The sequence below is a fragment of the Ochotona curzoniae genome, unplaced genomic scaffold (assembly GCF_017591425.1).
Source record: "Ochotona curzoniae isolate NIBS_2020 unplaced genomic scaffold, NIBS_Ocur_1.0 scaffold_3554, whole genome shotgun sequence".
NCBI classification, from domain to species: Eukaryota; Metazoa; Chordata; class Mammalia; order Lagomorpha; family Ochotonidae; genus Ochotona; species Ochotona curzoniae.
This window is the reverse complement of record NW_024467111.1, coordinates 1,157,971-1,171,587: the sequence shown is the minus strand read 5'-3', so window position 1 is coordinate 1,171,587 and position 13,617 is coordinate 1,157,971. Positions and strand designations below refer to the sequence as shown.

Below are 13,617 nucleotides of genomic sequence, written 5' to 3'. Positions count from 1 at the left end.
TGCTGGGCCACAGGTGAGAGTTAGCTTACTCCACCACAGTGACAGCCCCTGGAATGGGTTCTTAAGTCAGGTATGCAGGGTTCGGGGCGCTCACTGGTAGGATACTGCCCACTGGACTGTTAGTTCTCAGCTGTGGGGCAGGGTAGCTGCTCTCACCTGCATACATCCTCATAATAGCCCTGTGAGAATCAGTGACTGAAGGCAAAGTAACTGTGGTAGAGATGCCCACATATGGTGGAGTGTGAGCTCACTGGAGTGTTGCATGGGATTATGTGATTTGACAACCCACATGGCGTCAGTTCATCTTGGTGAGATGCAGATCCCCTCGCCAGCAGGACAGCTAGAGTCACTGTGATGTGGCAAGCTCAGTGACTTGTGTGGCCTTTATCCTTGAGGACATCCCTGTGTTGATGAATGGAATTCTGTGTTCCAGGGGTCCTGAGCAAAGGACATTCATGGTTTCATTGGTCTTTGCAGTCCTAGGCACAATATTATCCGCCATTAGTGGGTTGAGGAAAATGGAACAAGGATGTCAAACCATGATGAATCACAGAGCTTGTCATGGTCAAAGCCAAGATGCCAGTTCCAGCCTAAGCAGAGTGCATGCCTCTCTGCCCAGTCCTCCTGTTGGTGGAGGGCCTGACCATCCCTAATCAGAGGAAATAAGTGGCCCCTCTCCCAGATCCTCGGCTGCTTCAGGACACCAGAAGCACATGAGACCTCAGAGCTGAGTCCCTGAGATACCCCAAGACCAGCTTGGGGTTTGCTCAGTCCTTGCATCCTGCCATTTTCATCTTATTTGTCCTTCCTCTTTGGGCTCATTTTACTAAGGGGGTTTGGGTGTTCTTCCCCTAAGGTCTCTGGAAGGTTCTGGAAGTGTCAGAGAAGAACTTGAAGATCACCATCAGGCAGAGAATGTGGATCCTCAGGTAAGCCAGCTGCATCTGTGCTAAACCTGATGGAACGGATTCTGTTTATGTGTTACCAAAAAGACAGCATCACACAAATTTCATTTGAAGCACTCATTGCAGTTCTAGAATTGAGCAGCACTTCAATGAATGCTGCAACCAGCAGAGCAGAAGGGGTTGGTTTCGTAGACAGAAGGAGCAGATAAGTCACTTCAGAATTGCTTGTCTTACAAGGTGCACCCTGGAAGACAGAGTAATGGCCCACTGATGGGTTGGCATCAGGTTAAAAGGTTGAAGCAGGGGGAATTTCCTCTTTCAGACTGCACTGGCCTGTTGATGAAAGCAGGCTGTTCTCTTCTCCCCTTTCTCAGGTCAGTGACAACCGAGTTTCTAGGGACGTGGGTTTTTGATTGTGCCATGTCCTGCTGGGCTGCAATGCAGGAGCTTCCTCTGAACCAGGGCTTCTTGTAACTTTAGTTTACCAGTATTCATTAGCCATACAGTGAACAATACTGATGACAAGTGTTCACAAGTACAGGGATACAAGAACTTATAACCTGTCCACATATCCACACATCGTTGCTACACGAAGAGGGCTTCTTCCTTTGTGCTGTGTAATGGCTCCTCCGGAACAGAACCTGTCCTCTGGCTCCTGCCCCCTGTGCTGCCAGCCCTCTAGGTACCTATCAGGGATAGGAGGCCGAGGGTCAGGTCCCTGGTCACTCCTCTGGAGAGCGTGAGTCACACAGTGCTGTGGGCAGGCGGTGTGTGAGAGAGCACTTTAGTTCTTGTGGTCATCGGTCCACCCAGAATAGCAGGTCCCAACAGGAGAACTCCCACCTTCTGCTCACAGGACCACTCTGGCCACCCTCTTGCCGTCCTGGGCTAGGTGGTCTCAAATACCTATTCCAGGTTCTTAGAGACCATCTAGTACATCTTCTGAAGTGATGAAGTTTGTTTAAAAGGTGAGGAAATCACACCCATGTGGGTATGTAGAGGAGCAGAGTGGCCCAAAAATGGGGAGGGTGGAAGAGGGGTGCTTTTTCCTCTGCATCTGCAGGAAGAGTGAGTGAGTGAGAGCATCCTTGAGTGGGAGAGCCCCTTCTTGTTAGGGCTCTTACAGGGTTCCAAAAGGGAGTGGTTATGTGACCCCCGCCCCCCAACAGGTGTGAGGAAGTATCCCCTGGGAAGGGGTCCTCTGACCTACAGATAGGGATTACATAGCGTGGGGAGGTGTGGCTTCCAGCTCCTGACTGCTGTGCCAGCTCCCTACATTCCTCTCCCATTTCATCACTGTTCTGGGGAAAGGGCACGAAGGACGGAGGCTACCTCAGGTCTTACCTCACAGGAAAGAAGGATTTCCCCACAGACAAATCAAGAAACAAAGTGAGATTTATTCAAGACAAACCTGCTGCAGGATTGAGTGGGGCTCTCAGAGAGGAAAACCCGAGAGAACGGTGGGGGTGGTGTCTTTTCAGCATAATTCAGATGTCCATTATGACAGCTAATAATCAATGAGAGGAAGGCACAGAGTCCTTCATTGGGCCAGGATCACAACCCTGTCTAGCTTGTCTCTGGTGAAAAGCCCAGAGGAAGGATAGGATAGGATTGGTAACTTCTTTCTTTTGTTGTGATAAAAGCAGGAACTCCGAAGGATAAAGTGGCACTTTGGTGTTGCTAACTCAGGCATCCTGCATACTTCTAGGGAGACTCCTCCTCTTATCTTTCCAACTACCTGTCGGGCCTGTCTGACTTTCACATGCCACTTGGTCGGCTTTGTGGGAAATCAGTAGAGACACTACTAGGCCCACCTCCAGTGCAGCTCTCAGCACCTGAGCTTCCGGGTCAGCCACTCGAACATGTTACATCATTTTTGTGTCAAGAAAAGAGGCTTGTTTGCTTAAGTTTTCACTGACAAAAGGCTTCTGTATTATTGCAGTTTCCAGGTATTTTATTTTTTAAAACAGAATATGGTGGAAAGTGGGCTGCTGGCACTGATCCCTTTTTTGAGGGCCTGAGGCTGTCTCCACACTTTCTAAACAATGGCGTCTACAGCGCCACGAGTATCTCTGTGCCTTTGTTGTCTGTGTGGGGTCACTGGGTCAGGGAGCATGGACGTTCGGGGGTTCTGCTGCCTCTCCAAGGCCTCGCCAGCAGGCACCATCCCTGAGCCCTGGGTGTGAGAGCTGCAGTCAAAGGGCTTGCTTTCCTGTTCTTCCCAACACAGCCCTCTGAGAGCCGCTGGCTGAAGTGTCTGCACAAGGACTCCCCGGAACTGGAGCTGGGAGGAGGAGTGTGTTTCCATGGATAGGGGTCACCTTAGCATAGATCTGCCACGGCCAACTTCGCCTCATGCAGGCCTCCAGCTTGAAGCCAGGAGGCCAAGTTCAGATTCTGGTGTTGTCAGGAGTAGCTTTGAGACCTAAGTCAGCTCGTGGCTCTGAATCTCCCGGTGACAGCAGAGCCTTGCTGTTCCTGTGTGTGATGTTCTTGTCAAGTCTGTTTTGTCTTGCCCTCTTTCCCATTGTCTGGGGTGCAGAGTTGCAGTGCCCACTCTGAGGTCCTGTGAAGTGGTAAGCCTAACTGTCAGGGCATCTTTGGTTGCTAAGCAGAAGCCGGTCCCCAGCAGCACGGGGAGCCTGGCACAGCCACTTGCAAAGTCCAGGTCTGAGGTGCTGTTTGCCAGGGAGGGAGCAGGTGAGGGGAGTCGGCCTCAGTCCATTCCCCAGTGGTCTCTAGGGCCTGTCTACTCCCACCTCTGTGCAGACACCCTGAGCTGACCCTCAGGAGCTGGGCCACCTGGAGCCTGGTCATGGAAACAGAGGACTGGGATGAAATGGCATTTACTCACTGTGCTTTGCCGACTTCACTGCCCAGCCTGTGGACTGGCAAGCAGCACCGTGGAAAAGTCTCATCTGGGAAACGAGCCCCAGCAGGCAACAGGACACAGCTGTCTCCTCTGATTGGTTTCAGGACTCTCCTGGCCTGAACATGAAGGTGAAGGCAGGTGGCAGTCTCTGCCTCTGGAACCATGAGGACCCACGACCCCAGGGGCTCCGTGTTGCTCATGGGGAACTGCCGAGTCAGGCCTGTCAGGCTGAGGTCACATCTTCTAAATGGGTAAGATTTCTCCCATCTCCCGTGAACAGCTCCCAGGTGGACACAAAGCAGAGGGGACCCAGACCAGCAGGTCCAGCAGAGGCTGAGCAAGGGACCCCATGGGCCCCCACCCCGAGGGAGAGCTGGGAAGCAGCCCCTGTCCAGCTTCCTCAGGTCACACAGCCTCCCAGGCCTGGTTCTGAGGGACCCTGCAGGAGGATCCCTGAGCAGCGGAGGGGCACGGGGCCTCCCCACGTGCCAGGGACACAGAAGCCTGCAGTCCTGCGGCTCTCTGACCTCTTTGCAACAGGAGAGGACTTCAGTGATGACCTGTGAGCAGAGGCCAGCTTGTCACTGATGCAGATGTGGGTGGTGCAGGAGTGCCTCTGCAGCTCCCCCTGGTGTTAATGTGTGAAAACCCCCGAAAGCTGACAATAAACACAGGACAGTGATGACTAAATGCTCATTGCATTTAATCACAGATTGCTTACAAATATAACAGCAGGGGCATTACACATGAGAGGCATCGTAGTGATGAGCTGGAGGCAGCCGCCAGAGGACACTTGCACCTCGCACTTGCCCTTGGGAGCCGCTCTCCCTCCAAGTGTGAGACCTTCTGGCTCGCTGTAGGACAGCCCTCCCTCAATCTAGCAGGTTTCTAGCAGTAAATTAACTAGCTGTTTAGAAATGAGAAAGCAGAGGCCATTAGGCAGGGTGTATTCTGGACTGCTGGCGTGAGGCTGGCAGGGGAGCCCAGTGCGCCGCTGTGTATCACCTGCACCCTGCTGGGCAACAGCAAGTCCTTCCTGGGCCACAACAGCTCTCAGAGTAGATGGCTGTTTGGCATCAAGCATATACACATGGAACTCACCAGTGACACTGTGCTGCTGCCCTAAGAGGCCTCATGCGTGCCCGCCCCCAGATTCTGGAGAAGAATGCAGAAAATCTAGCCCTTACGGAGGCCCTGCTATTCTGACTAGCTCAATGTGATTATGTGACAGAGAAGGAGATTTGAAGCGAGCCGGGCAGCAGACATTGTCACAGTGGTGGTGGGTGCTTCGAATACTGGATGGTGTCCAGGGCAGCCCCGATGTCGTAGTTCTTGGTCTGCAGGAGCCTGAGGAACCAACCACCTTTGTCAGAGAAGCCCATGGACAGCATCTGAGACAAGGACTTGATCAGCCGGGGCTCAGCCTCTGCCAAAAACAGTAACAGGAGACATGAGCGTGAGCAGGCCCATGGGTGGGGCTGACCCAAGACCCAGCAGCACCTTGGCGTTTACCCAGCAAGTACCCAGTGCCAACAGCTCCAGACACCCCTAACCTGCAGGGGTCCTCAGAAAGCTGCCCCTGAAGATGCAGAGAGCATCCCAGGCTGACCTGGCAGACCCTACAGGCTCACTGCTCCTTAAGTGCCAGGAACAAGGAAGCAAATGAGCACAGTCATGTTCCAATAAACTTTATGGACATGGTTTCCTCTGCTCCAGTCTCCTGACAACATCCTGCAGGACCCTGACCAGGGCTGAGCCTGTACACCCATGCCACTTGTTTATCTTTCATTCAGAGGAGCAGTGGACATCTGCCTTCCTGGCCGTCAAGCCTGTCAGCCATGCTCAGCCTCCTCCTGGCTCTTTCTGACCTGTCCTGAGTTCTGCCCAGTCCTGACAGCTTCCCCACATGCATGTCCCTGTCCTGGGATGCTCTCACATAGCAGGGACAGCCACGGTGCCTCCAGAGAGCTGGGCTGGGTAGCTGTGTGTCCACCCTGAGCTCCGGACAGCTTGCCTGCCATGCATTTCCTACCCAAGACAGTGTGACCTTGCTCAGGAGTCACAGCAGGGGTCAGGGGGTCCTGGCCAGGCTAGGTCCCAACATGTGGCCTTAAACAAGCTCCTTGCCCATGGAGCCCCAAAAGATAGCCCGGCACCTTCCACGTGCAGAGCCTAATGCGAGGGAGGGCCTGAGGCCTGAGGGGAGCTCCTTGACTTGCCAGGGTACCTGCTGGGACACGCTCTATCCTCCTGGAGGGTCTGCCATAACTATCAGTGGTCTCGATGTCTGACCCCTTCCCCCCACAGATGTCTGGACAATGTGGTCAATGAGCAGAGTACTTCCCCACCAGTGCCACACCTCCATGCCTTGCTGACCAGTGGAGACGAGCCTCCCACACAGACAGACATCTTTGACCTCCTCAAAGCCTCCTATGAGGTCAGCACTCCATGGGGAGGTTTGGGGGGTGACAGCCCTGCACCCCGTGGCTGTGCATTGTCTCACCTAATCATCCCCACCTGCCTGCAGAAATTCAGCAGCCTGCGGGCCAGCGACATTGAACAGATGCGGTTTAAACAGAGGCTGAAAGTGATCCAGTCGTTGGAGGACACAGCCAAGAGGAGCGTGGTATGTGGGCGTGGGGGGCTCCCACTCAGGCCTGTCTGTGGGGCAGGACGCACACTCCCCTGCTGCCTCACCACCAGTGTCAGCATTAGGATGTGTGGGACCAGGCAGGGGCATGGTGGGGAGAGGACATGGTCGTTTTATTCTGCTCCCAGATGGGCCAGTGGGAAGCCTGTCTGAGGCCCTGTTCCCCCAAAGCATAGCACCCTCTGTCTCCCACATGTCCCCTCCCCTCGCGCCGAGCATCCCACAGCTGCCCTCTGAGCACCTGCGTGCCGTGCCTCTGCCTCCAGCCTTCATCCTCCGCATCCCTGGATGGGTGCAGGTGCCCCTGCCACAGGATCTACTCATGGTCTCTTGACTGCCAACCTCATTCCCACTTCCCCAGTGCCCCCCCCCCAAACCTTTCAGACACTCTGAGGTCACAAGTGACAGAAACGGATGGCTCCAGCTGACTGAGAGCAGCTGGCTGGTGGTTTCAGGACCCCTTCCCAAGAGCTGGCACCTGGGTCACAGCAGAGGTCCAGACAGGAGGAACTAAACAATGTCCCATGTCCCCCACTCTCAGCCCACTAGGGCACAGACCTCAGGGAGCTTGCACTGAGTGGCAGGCTGGGTGGTGAGAGGCCAGCAGGGCAAGGCCCTGCCCTCAGTGGGATGGCCGACTTGCCACACTGAGGGGCAGCTCGTGCCTTTGCCCTGGTCCCTGTGACAATCTGTCTCCTGCTGCAACAGGCACTTGAGAGTCCCTCAGCCCAGCCTGTCTCTTTCTTCTAGGTCCGAGCCATACCTGGGGACACTGGCTTCTCCATTGAAGAGCTGGAAGACCTTTACATGGTGTTTAAGGTAAGAGCCGAGAACAGGGACAGGACCTGTAACTGTGACCTTGTCTTCCAAGAGCATCCTCAGCACAGAGGTTCCTGCCGGAAGAGAAGGGGTTTGGAAGCATCCGTGCATGCACTTGCTGTGAAGTCGCAGTGGTAGAAGTTAAGCCTTGTTGGAGTTTAGGCAGAACACTCCCTTAGAAAGCACAAGGCAGCTTACAGCAGAAGTTCATGGGCTCAAGGAACTGCAGAGTTGAGGGAGACAGTGTCAGGCCTGGCTGGATCCAGGGACTCAGATGCAGTGTTGTACACTCTCTCACCCTCTGATGTTCTCTGAACTGCGCTTCCTGCAGAGTCCGTGGCTGTCTGCAGCTCCAGGGACACGCTATCCCCTCAGTAGCCCCAGGACAAGGGAACCTTTCTTCCAAATGATCAGACTGACTCAAGTTAGGCACTGGATTCAAGTTAGGTTGGTGTTGACTGTTAGGCAAAAAAGAAAAAAAAATTAAGATTTATAGTCTAGTGGCTAAAGTCCTCACATTGTCTGCACTGGGATCCTATGTGGGTGCTGGTTTATATCCTGACTGTTCCATTTCCCTTCCAGCTCCCTGCTTCTGGCTTGGGAAAAGCAGTCAAGGATGGCCCAAGGCCTTGGGACCCTGCAGCCACATGGGAGACATGGAAGAGGCTCCTGGCTCCTGCCTTCAGATCAGCTTACCTCCAGCCAGGGAACCAATGGATGGAAAATCTTCTTCTCCCTTTTCTTCTCTCTGGTAAATCTGCCTTTCTATTTTAAAGATACACACATCCTAAAACTATGTTCTACAACAAAAGTGAGTGCCTCCAGGGGCCTGACGCTGCCTTGGCCTTTTCCCATGGCATCCCTGGCCAGTCTATCCTTCCCTCCCTTGTGGGGCTGGGGCAGCTGGCCGCAGGGAAGGCTGAGCTGGCCTGGCGATACTCTGAGGAAGCCTGGGACTGGCTCCTGGGCCCTCTGCAGCTGTGAGGAGGTCCTGTCCCAGCCCCCTGGAGCCTGCACCGTCCTGGGGAGCCCCTCATCATGCCCTCCTCCTGGCCTTCTCCCACAGGCGGGATGTACCACGGGGACATGACTGAAAAGCTCAAGGTGCTCTACAAGCTGCACCTTCCCCCAGGTGAGCACGTGCCCCCACACCCCTGGATTGTATGAGGCACTGATTGCACTTTAACCTGAAAGACACTGGGTGTTTACAAACTCACCTAAGAATCAGAAAGGACTTGATGACACGGCTGGCGACCATGCTGTGCTGTGACGTCATGTGGCAGGCCCAAAGGGGAAACAAATAGTGTGTGTGTCGAAGGACCCACAGGTCCTGCTGACCGTGAAGGCTTAGCTCACGGACCCGGAGGGCCTTGGCTTCCAGTAACAGGCCAAAGCAGCAGGTGTGCTTCCTGTTACACATGGACCCTGGGCAACCTGGGAAGCTTTAAGCTTGTGCTGTGTGCTTCTGGGTGCAGAACCCTGACCTCAGACCCCACAGCACCCCAGGCCCTGCACTGTCACCCATGCTCACTGAGGCAGTTGAGGGCTGGGCTACTTCTGTCCTCGCCTGTCTTCTGGCAGCAGGCCTGGGAGACCAGGGCAGCTTGTTCCTCCCCAGGTTCATGTTCACACGTGAACCGCACAGTGTGGTCCTCCTCCAGCGGATGTGCTGAGCACAGGGTTCATGTCTGTCAAGTTCCTTCCCTCCTGGTGTAGCTGTCATAGGTGTGATCCCACACACGTGACCTTTTCCTAACGAAACCACAGGATTCATCAGTTCTCAGGCTTGTCCATCACACCGCATTGCTGTTTGCATATAGGGGAGACTTGTAGTCCTCTGGAAAAAGAAAACAAAGAAGCAAACACGGAGTGGGATACAGCTGCTGCTGCTTTCAGTGATCAAGTGGGGAAATGCCCAGGCCCTCCTTGACGGTGGTGCCGGAGGGCAGAGCCCAGGGTCAGGCCAAAGCAGGAGGCTCCGTGCAGGGAACCAGAACCCGGGGCTGCTCCCGCACAAGCACAGGCTGGACCTCGGCAGAGGTGGGCTGCAGTCCCAGCTGGAGAAGAATGTGCTCCATGTTGTTATTTCCTGGTTGGCAGAGGCACTACCACAGGAAGATCGGGAAGGAAGCAGAAGCGAGGATACCCAAGAAAAGCGAGCAGGTACAGGCCATTCTCCCCTGACGGCCAGTCAGGGTCTCAGGGCTGAGGTCTGGGGTTTCATGTGGGCTGTGTCCATCCCCAGTCACTTCTGCAAAGCTCCCCCACTGCCTGGCCCCCAGTTGACAGGCATGCCCTGAAGGTCAGTGACCTTGGCTGGAGGCCCTGCTGTCCCCTGTGATGCCTGGTGTCCCCTGTGAAGCTCTCAGCTCCTCAGGCCAACCTCTCACAGCCTAGAACACAGCCTCAGGACCATCCTCATCCCATTGAGCCATCCCTTCTTCAGGGCATTCTCCCCATCAGCACCTCCCCAGATGCAGGTGCTTTGTAACAGGGCCCATCCCACCCCCTGACCCCAAGCTCAAGCCCTCTTTCTGTCATGACAGGCCGAGATTAATGTCTTTTCCTCCTGACTCACAGAGGAGAAGGGGACCAGCCCCCCAGACTACCGACACTACCTTCGCATGTGGGCCAAGGAGAGAGAGGCTCAGAAGGAGACCATCAAGGATCTGCCCAAAATGAACCAGGTGGGCCAGGCAGGAGGCTGCAGCAGACACCTCTGCAGAACCCTGAGGGACACCGGGGCCCAGCATGCCATGTCAGCACCACGCCCCAGGGTCCACACAGGGTGGCACTCATTACTCACTAGCTCACTTGAGCGCCCAGGAGTCCCAGTGAGGATTCTGGAAAGTCAGGAGCTTGTTGCTCAGGGGCCATTTGCACAGGGACCACTTGTTCAGGTGGAGGGACAGTGGTAGGTCTGAGCAGCCCTGGGGAAGGTTACCCCACAGCTGCTTCCTCACACTCCCTGCCCAGGCACCCTGTGCACACAGGCTTGTCTGCTCTCCACTTCCTGCTCTCTGGGGACAGCAGCTTCTTTGTCTTCCCAAGGGTCTCCCAGGCAGGAAGGGGCAACCCCTGGGTTCAGCTGCAGAAAGTAGCCAGAGGCAGTCCCTGAACTACAGCCTGCCCTTAGTGCTTGGGCTGGGCTGGCCCTGGCTATGCCCAGAGGGGCCCTGTGAGCCTAAGCCTTCTCCAGCCTGAGGAATGGGTGGTCTCACCCCTCTCTCAGGCCAGGATGTGGTTTAGAGACCCAAGACCACCCTCACCCCCTCAGCAGCACCCTCTGGGAGCTTCCCTGAAGGTCAGAGTTGAAGTCGCTTTCACCCAGGAGCTAGAAGGCCAAGGGTGAGGCCAGACCCCAGGGAGGAAGCCATGGTCAAGGCCGGGTTCACACAGCCATGCATCTCCAACAGCAGAACCACATGTCGGAGCAGAGAGCCCAGCTCAGAGCTGCTGTCCACTGCAGGGGGAGAGCCCGGCAGGGCAGAGTGACTGCTTAGGTCCCTCCCGACTCTGAGCCTCCACATTCCCGTGTGTGAAGTAAGACTAGAGCACTGGTCTGGCACTGATAAACAGGACCACATCCTGGCACCAGTTCCAGTGGCCAGCAGCATGCGTGGAGTGAACACCAGGGCCATCTTACCATCTCCTTGTTCTGCCTTCCCCCTTGATAGGAGCAATTCATTGAGCTGTGCAAGACGCTATACAACAAATTCAGTGAGGACCCCCTGGAGCAGGACTTGTACCACGCCATTGCCACAGTGGCCAGCCTCCTCCGCATCAGTGAGGTGGGGAAGTTCTTCAGTCCCAGTGTCAAGAAGCCCACGGGTGGCACTCCCAGCAGGGACCAGGGCAGTTCCACAGAGGATGAGTCCCCACTGCCAGCAAGGGAACCCCCTCAGGCCCAGTACAGGAGCTCCAGCCGCCAGCCATGGGGCATCCCCAGTCACCAGCAAGGGAACCCCCTCAGAACCCAGTACAGGAGTGCCAGCCACGGGGGACCCTCAGTCACCTGCAAGGGAATCCCATCAGGACCCAGTACAGGAATGCCAGCTGACAGCCACGGGGGACCCCTGGACCAAAGCTGGTGGAGACACCCACCTTGGAAAAGTGCCACAGGAGAGACAGACGGTGGTAGAGGGGGGCAGTGGAGAGGGGCAGGGCTCACCCTCCCAGCTCCTGTCTGATGATGAAACCAAATACAACATATCCATGTCCTCCTACTCAGTGGTCAGCATGGGCTCCCTGCAGTGTGAGAACCCCACAGCCACTGCCCGCATTGGGAACACCATGGACGCAGACTGGTGCATCTCCTTCAAGCAGATCCTGGCCTCCATCCTGCCGGAGTCTGTGCTGGTCAACTTCTTTGAGAAAAGGGTGGACATTGGACTCAAGATGAAGGACCAGAAGAAAGTAGAGAGACAGTTGAGTGCCTCCAGTGAGCACGAGCCATCTGTTGCTCTGGGCTGAGCCCCTTGGCTGAGTGATTCTGGCCGAGGCCTCTGTCCCTCCCTCCTTCCCTTTGCAGTTTCTCATTAAAGACACAGCCCTCCTGCTCCCCCTTGGAAGCAGTGAGTTGTAAGTGAAAGGAAGGCTGATGCCAACACAGCTGCCTTAGAAAGAGTCTCTGGGCCTGCATCCCCTAGCACAGGCCAGTCCTGGGAACCAGGAATAAGTGGCAGCTCCTCCATTCCTCTCTGCCTGTGGCCTGGGAAGGCAGGAGAGGACAGCCCAAAGCCTTGAGACCCTTCACCCACATGGGAGACCTGGAAGAAGTTCCTGCCTTCTGGCTTTGCACTGGCTCAGCTCTGGATATTGCGGCACTTGTTGAATAAACCAGTAGATGAAAGATTTTTCTCTCTGTCTGTTCTTCTCTCTGTGAATCTGCCTTTCCAATAATAAAAAATCTTAAAAAATAAGAACACTTCTTAAAACAAAGTGGATGGGGCCAGTGCCACTGTGTAGTAGACTAAGCCTCCACCTAGAGTACTGTCATCCCATACAGGCACCAGTTCATGTCCTGCTTGCTCCACTTCCAATCCAGCTCTCTGCTTATAGGAGGCACAGCAGCCAACACATGAACTGACACCCATATGGGATCCTGGCACTTGCAAGGTGAGGATTTAGCCAGTTGAACCATCACACTGAGCCCCCAGATGCTCCACTTCTGATTGAACTTCCTGCTAATGGCCTGAGAAAACAGTGAGGATGGCCCAAGGGCCCTGCACCCACATGAGAGAACTGGAGGGTGCTCCTGGCTCCAGCTTCAGAGTAGCTCAGCTCTGGCCATGATGACCACATGGTGAGTGAACCAGTGATGAGAAGGGGATTTTCTCTCTCTCTGTACTCTTTCATGAAAGGGGAACCCTTTGTACTGAGCCCAGACAGAAGGATGTTAGGGTCTTCCTTTTGTCTTTTCTTCTTTCTTCCTTTCTATTCTTTTAGAAAGATTTATTTATTTTTATTGCAAGGTAAGAGATACAGAGAGGAGGAGAGACAGAGAAGACCTTCCATTACATGATTCAGTCCCTAAGTCAACACAACTCACGAAACTATGCCGAAACGAAGGCAGGGGTGAGGAGCTTCTTCCAGGTCTCCCGTGAGGGTGCAGGATCCCAAGGCTTTGGGTTGTCCCTGCCTGCTTTCCCTGGCCACAAGCATTAAGCTGGATGGGAAGCAGGGTTGCCAGGATTAGAACCAGTGCCATATGGGATCCTTACACATTCAAGGCGAGGATTTTAGATGCTAGGCCAGCATGCCATGACTCCTCCCTTCCTTTCTTAAGATTTATTTATTTTTATTGAAAAGGCAGATTTATAGAGAAAAAGAGGCAAGAGGAAGAAGGTCTTCCATCTGCTGGTTCACTACCCACGTGGCTGCAAAGACCAGAGCTGAGCTGATCTGAAGCCAGGAACCAGTAGCTTCTTCTGGTCTCTCTCGCAGGTGCAGGGTCCCAAAAACTTGGGCCATCCTCCACTGCTTTTCCCTCACAAGCAGAGAGCCAGATTGGAAGTGGAGCAACTGGGACATCAACTGGGGCCCATATGTGATGCTGCCACCACAAAGTGGAGGATTAGGCTGTGCAGACACAGTGCCAGCCTGCATAAATAAATCTTTTTTTAAAAATGAGGACAATGGGACAATGTGTGGTAAAGCAGATAAAGTTGCCACCTATAACACTGGCATCTCAAGTCGGCACTGGTTAGTGTCCTGGCTGCTCTATTTCCAATCCAGCTTTCTGCTAATGGCCTGGAAAAAGGGGTGGAAGATGGCCCTAGTGTTTGGGTCCCTGCCATGTAGATGGGGGACCTGGATGAAGCTCCTGGCTCTGGGTTGGCCCTGGGTTGGCCCAGAGCTGGCCACTGCAG

The 13,617-nt window shown here is 54.7% G+C and overlaps 2 protein-coding genes across 9 annotated transcripts in view; both read left to right on the top strand.

Annotated features, from left to right (window-relative positions):
• The window catches only part of LOC121145553 (A disintegrin and metalloproteinase with thrombospondin motifs 2-like), a 50,585-nt gene extending 47,370 nt beyond the window's left edge, over positions 1–3,215 (top strand). For all 8 annotated transcript variants that reach the window (XR_005882041.1, XR_005882046.1, XR_005882039.1 and 5 more), the window contains 2 exons: positions 857–929; positions 3,136–3,215. The gene's annotated coding sequence lies outside the window, so the exon portion shown is untranslated. The remainder of the gene's footprint in view (positions 1–856; positions 930–3,135) is intronic.
• A 724-nt stretch (positions 3,216–3,939) lies between these two features.
• On the top strand, positions 3,940–11,755 carry LOC121145562 (TBC1 domain family member 9B-like). Its single transcript, XM_040964479.1, has 9 exons — positions 3,940–4,028; positions 6,085–6,214; positions 6,305–6,403; positions 7,178–7,274; positions 8,313–8,407; positions 9,067–9,409; positions 9,827–9,933; positions 10,924–11,133; positions 11,258–11,755. The coding sequence occupies exons 1-9, from the start codon at positions 3,940–3,942 to the stop codon at positions 11,717–11,719; spliced, it is 1,632 nt and encodes a 543-aa protein (XP_040820413.1). The 3' UTR covers positions 11,720–11,755.
• The last annotated feature ends 1,862 nt before the right edge of the window (positions 11,756–13,617 follow it).

Coding starts and splice junctions, on each gene's coding strand:
- LOC121145562 (XM_040964479.1), top strand. CDS start 3,940: ATGAGGACCCACGACCCCAGGGGCTCCGTGTTGCTCATGGGGAACTGC. Junction 4,029..6,084: donor AGGTCACATCTTCTAAATGG/GTAAGATTTCTC, acceptor TTCCCCCCACAG/ATGTCTGGACAATGTGGTCA. Junction 11,134..11,257: donor AGGATGAGTCCCCACTGCCA/GCAAGGGAACCC, acceptor GGGGACCCTCAG/TCACCTGCAAGGGAATCCCA.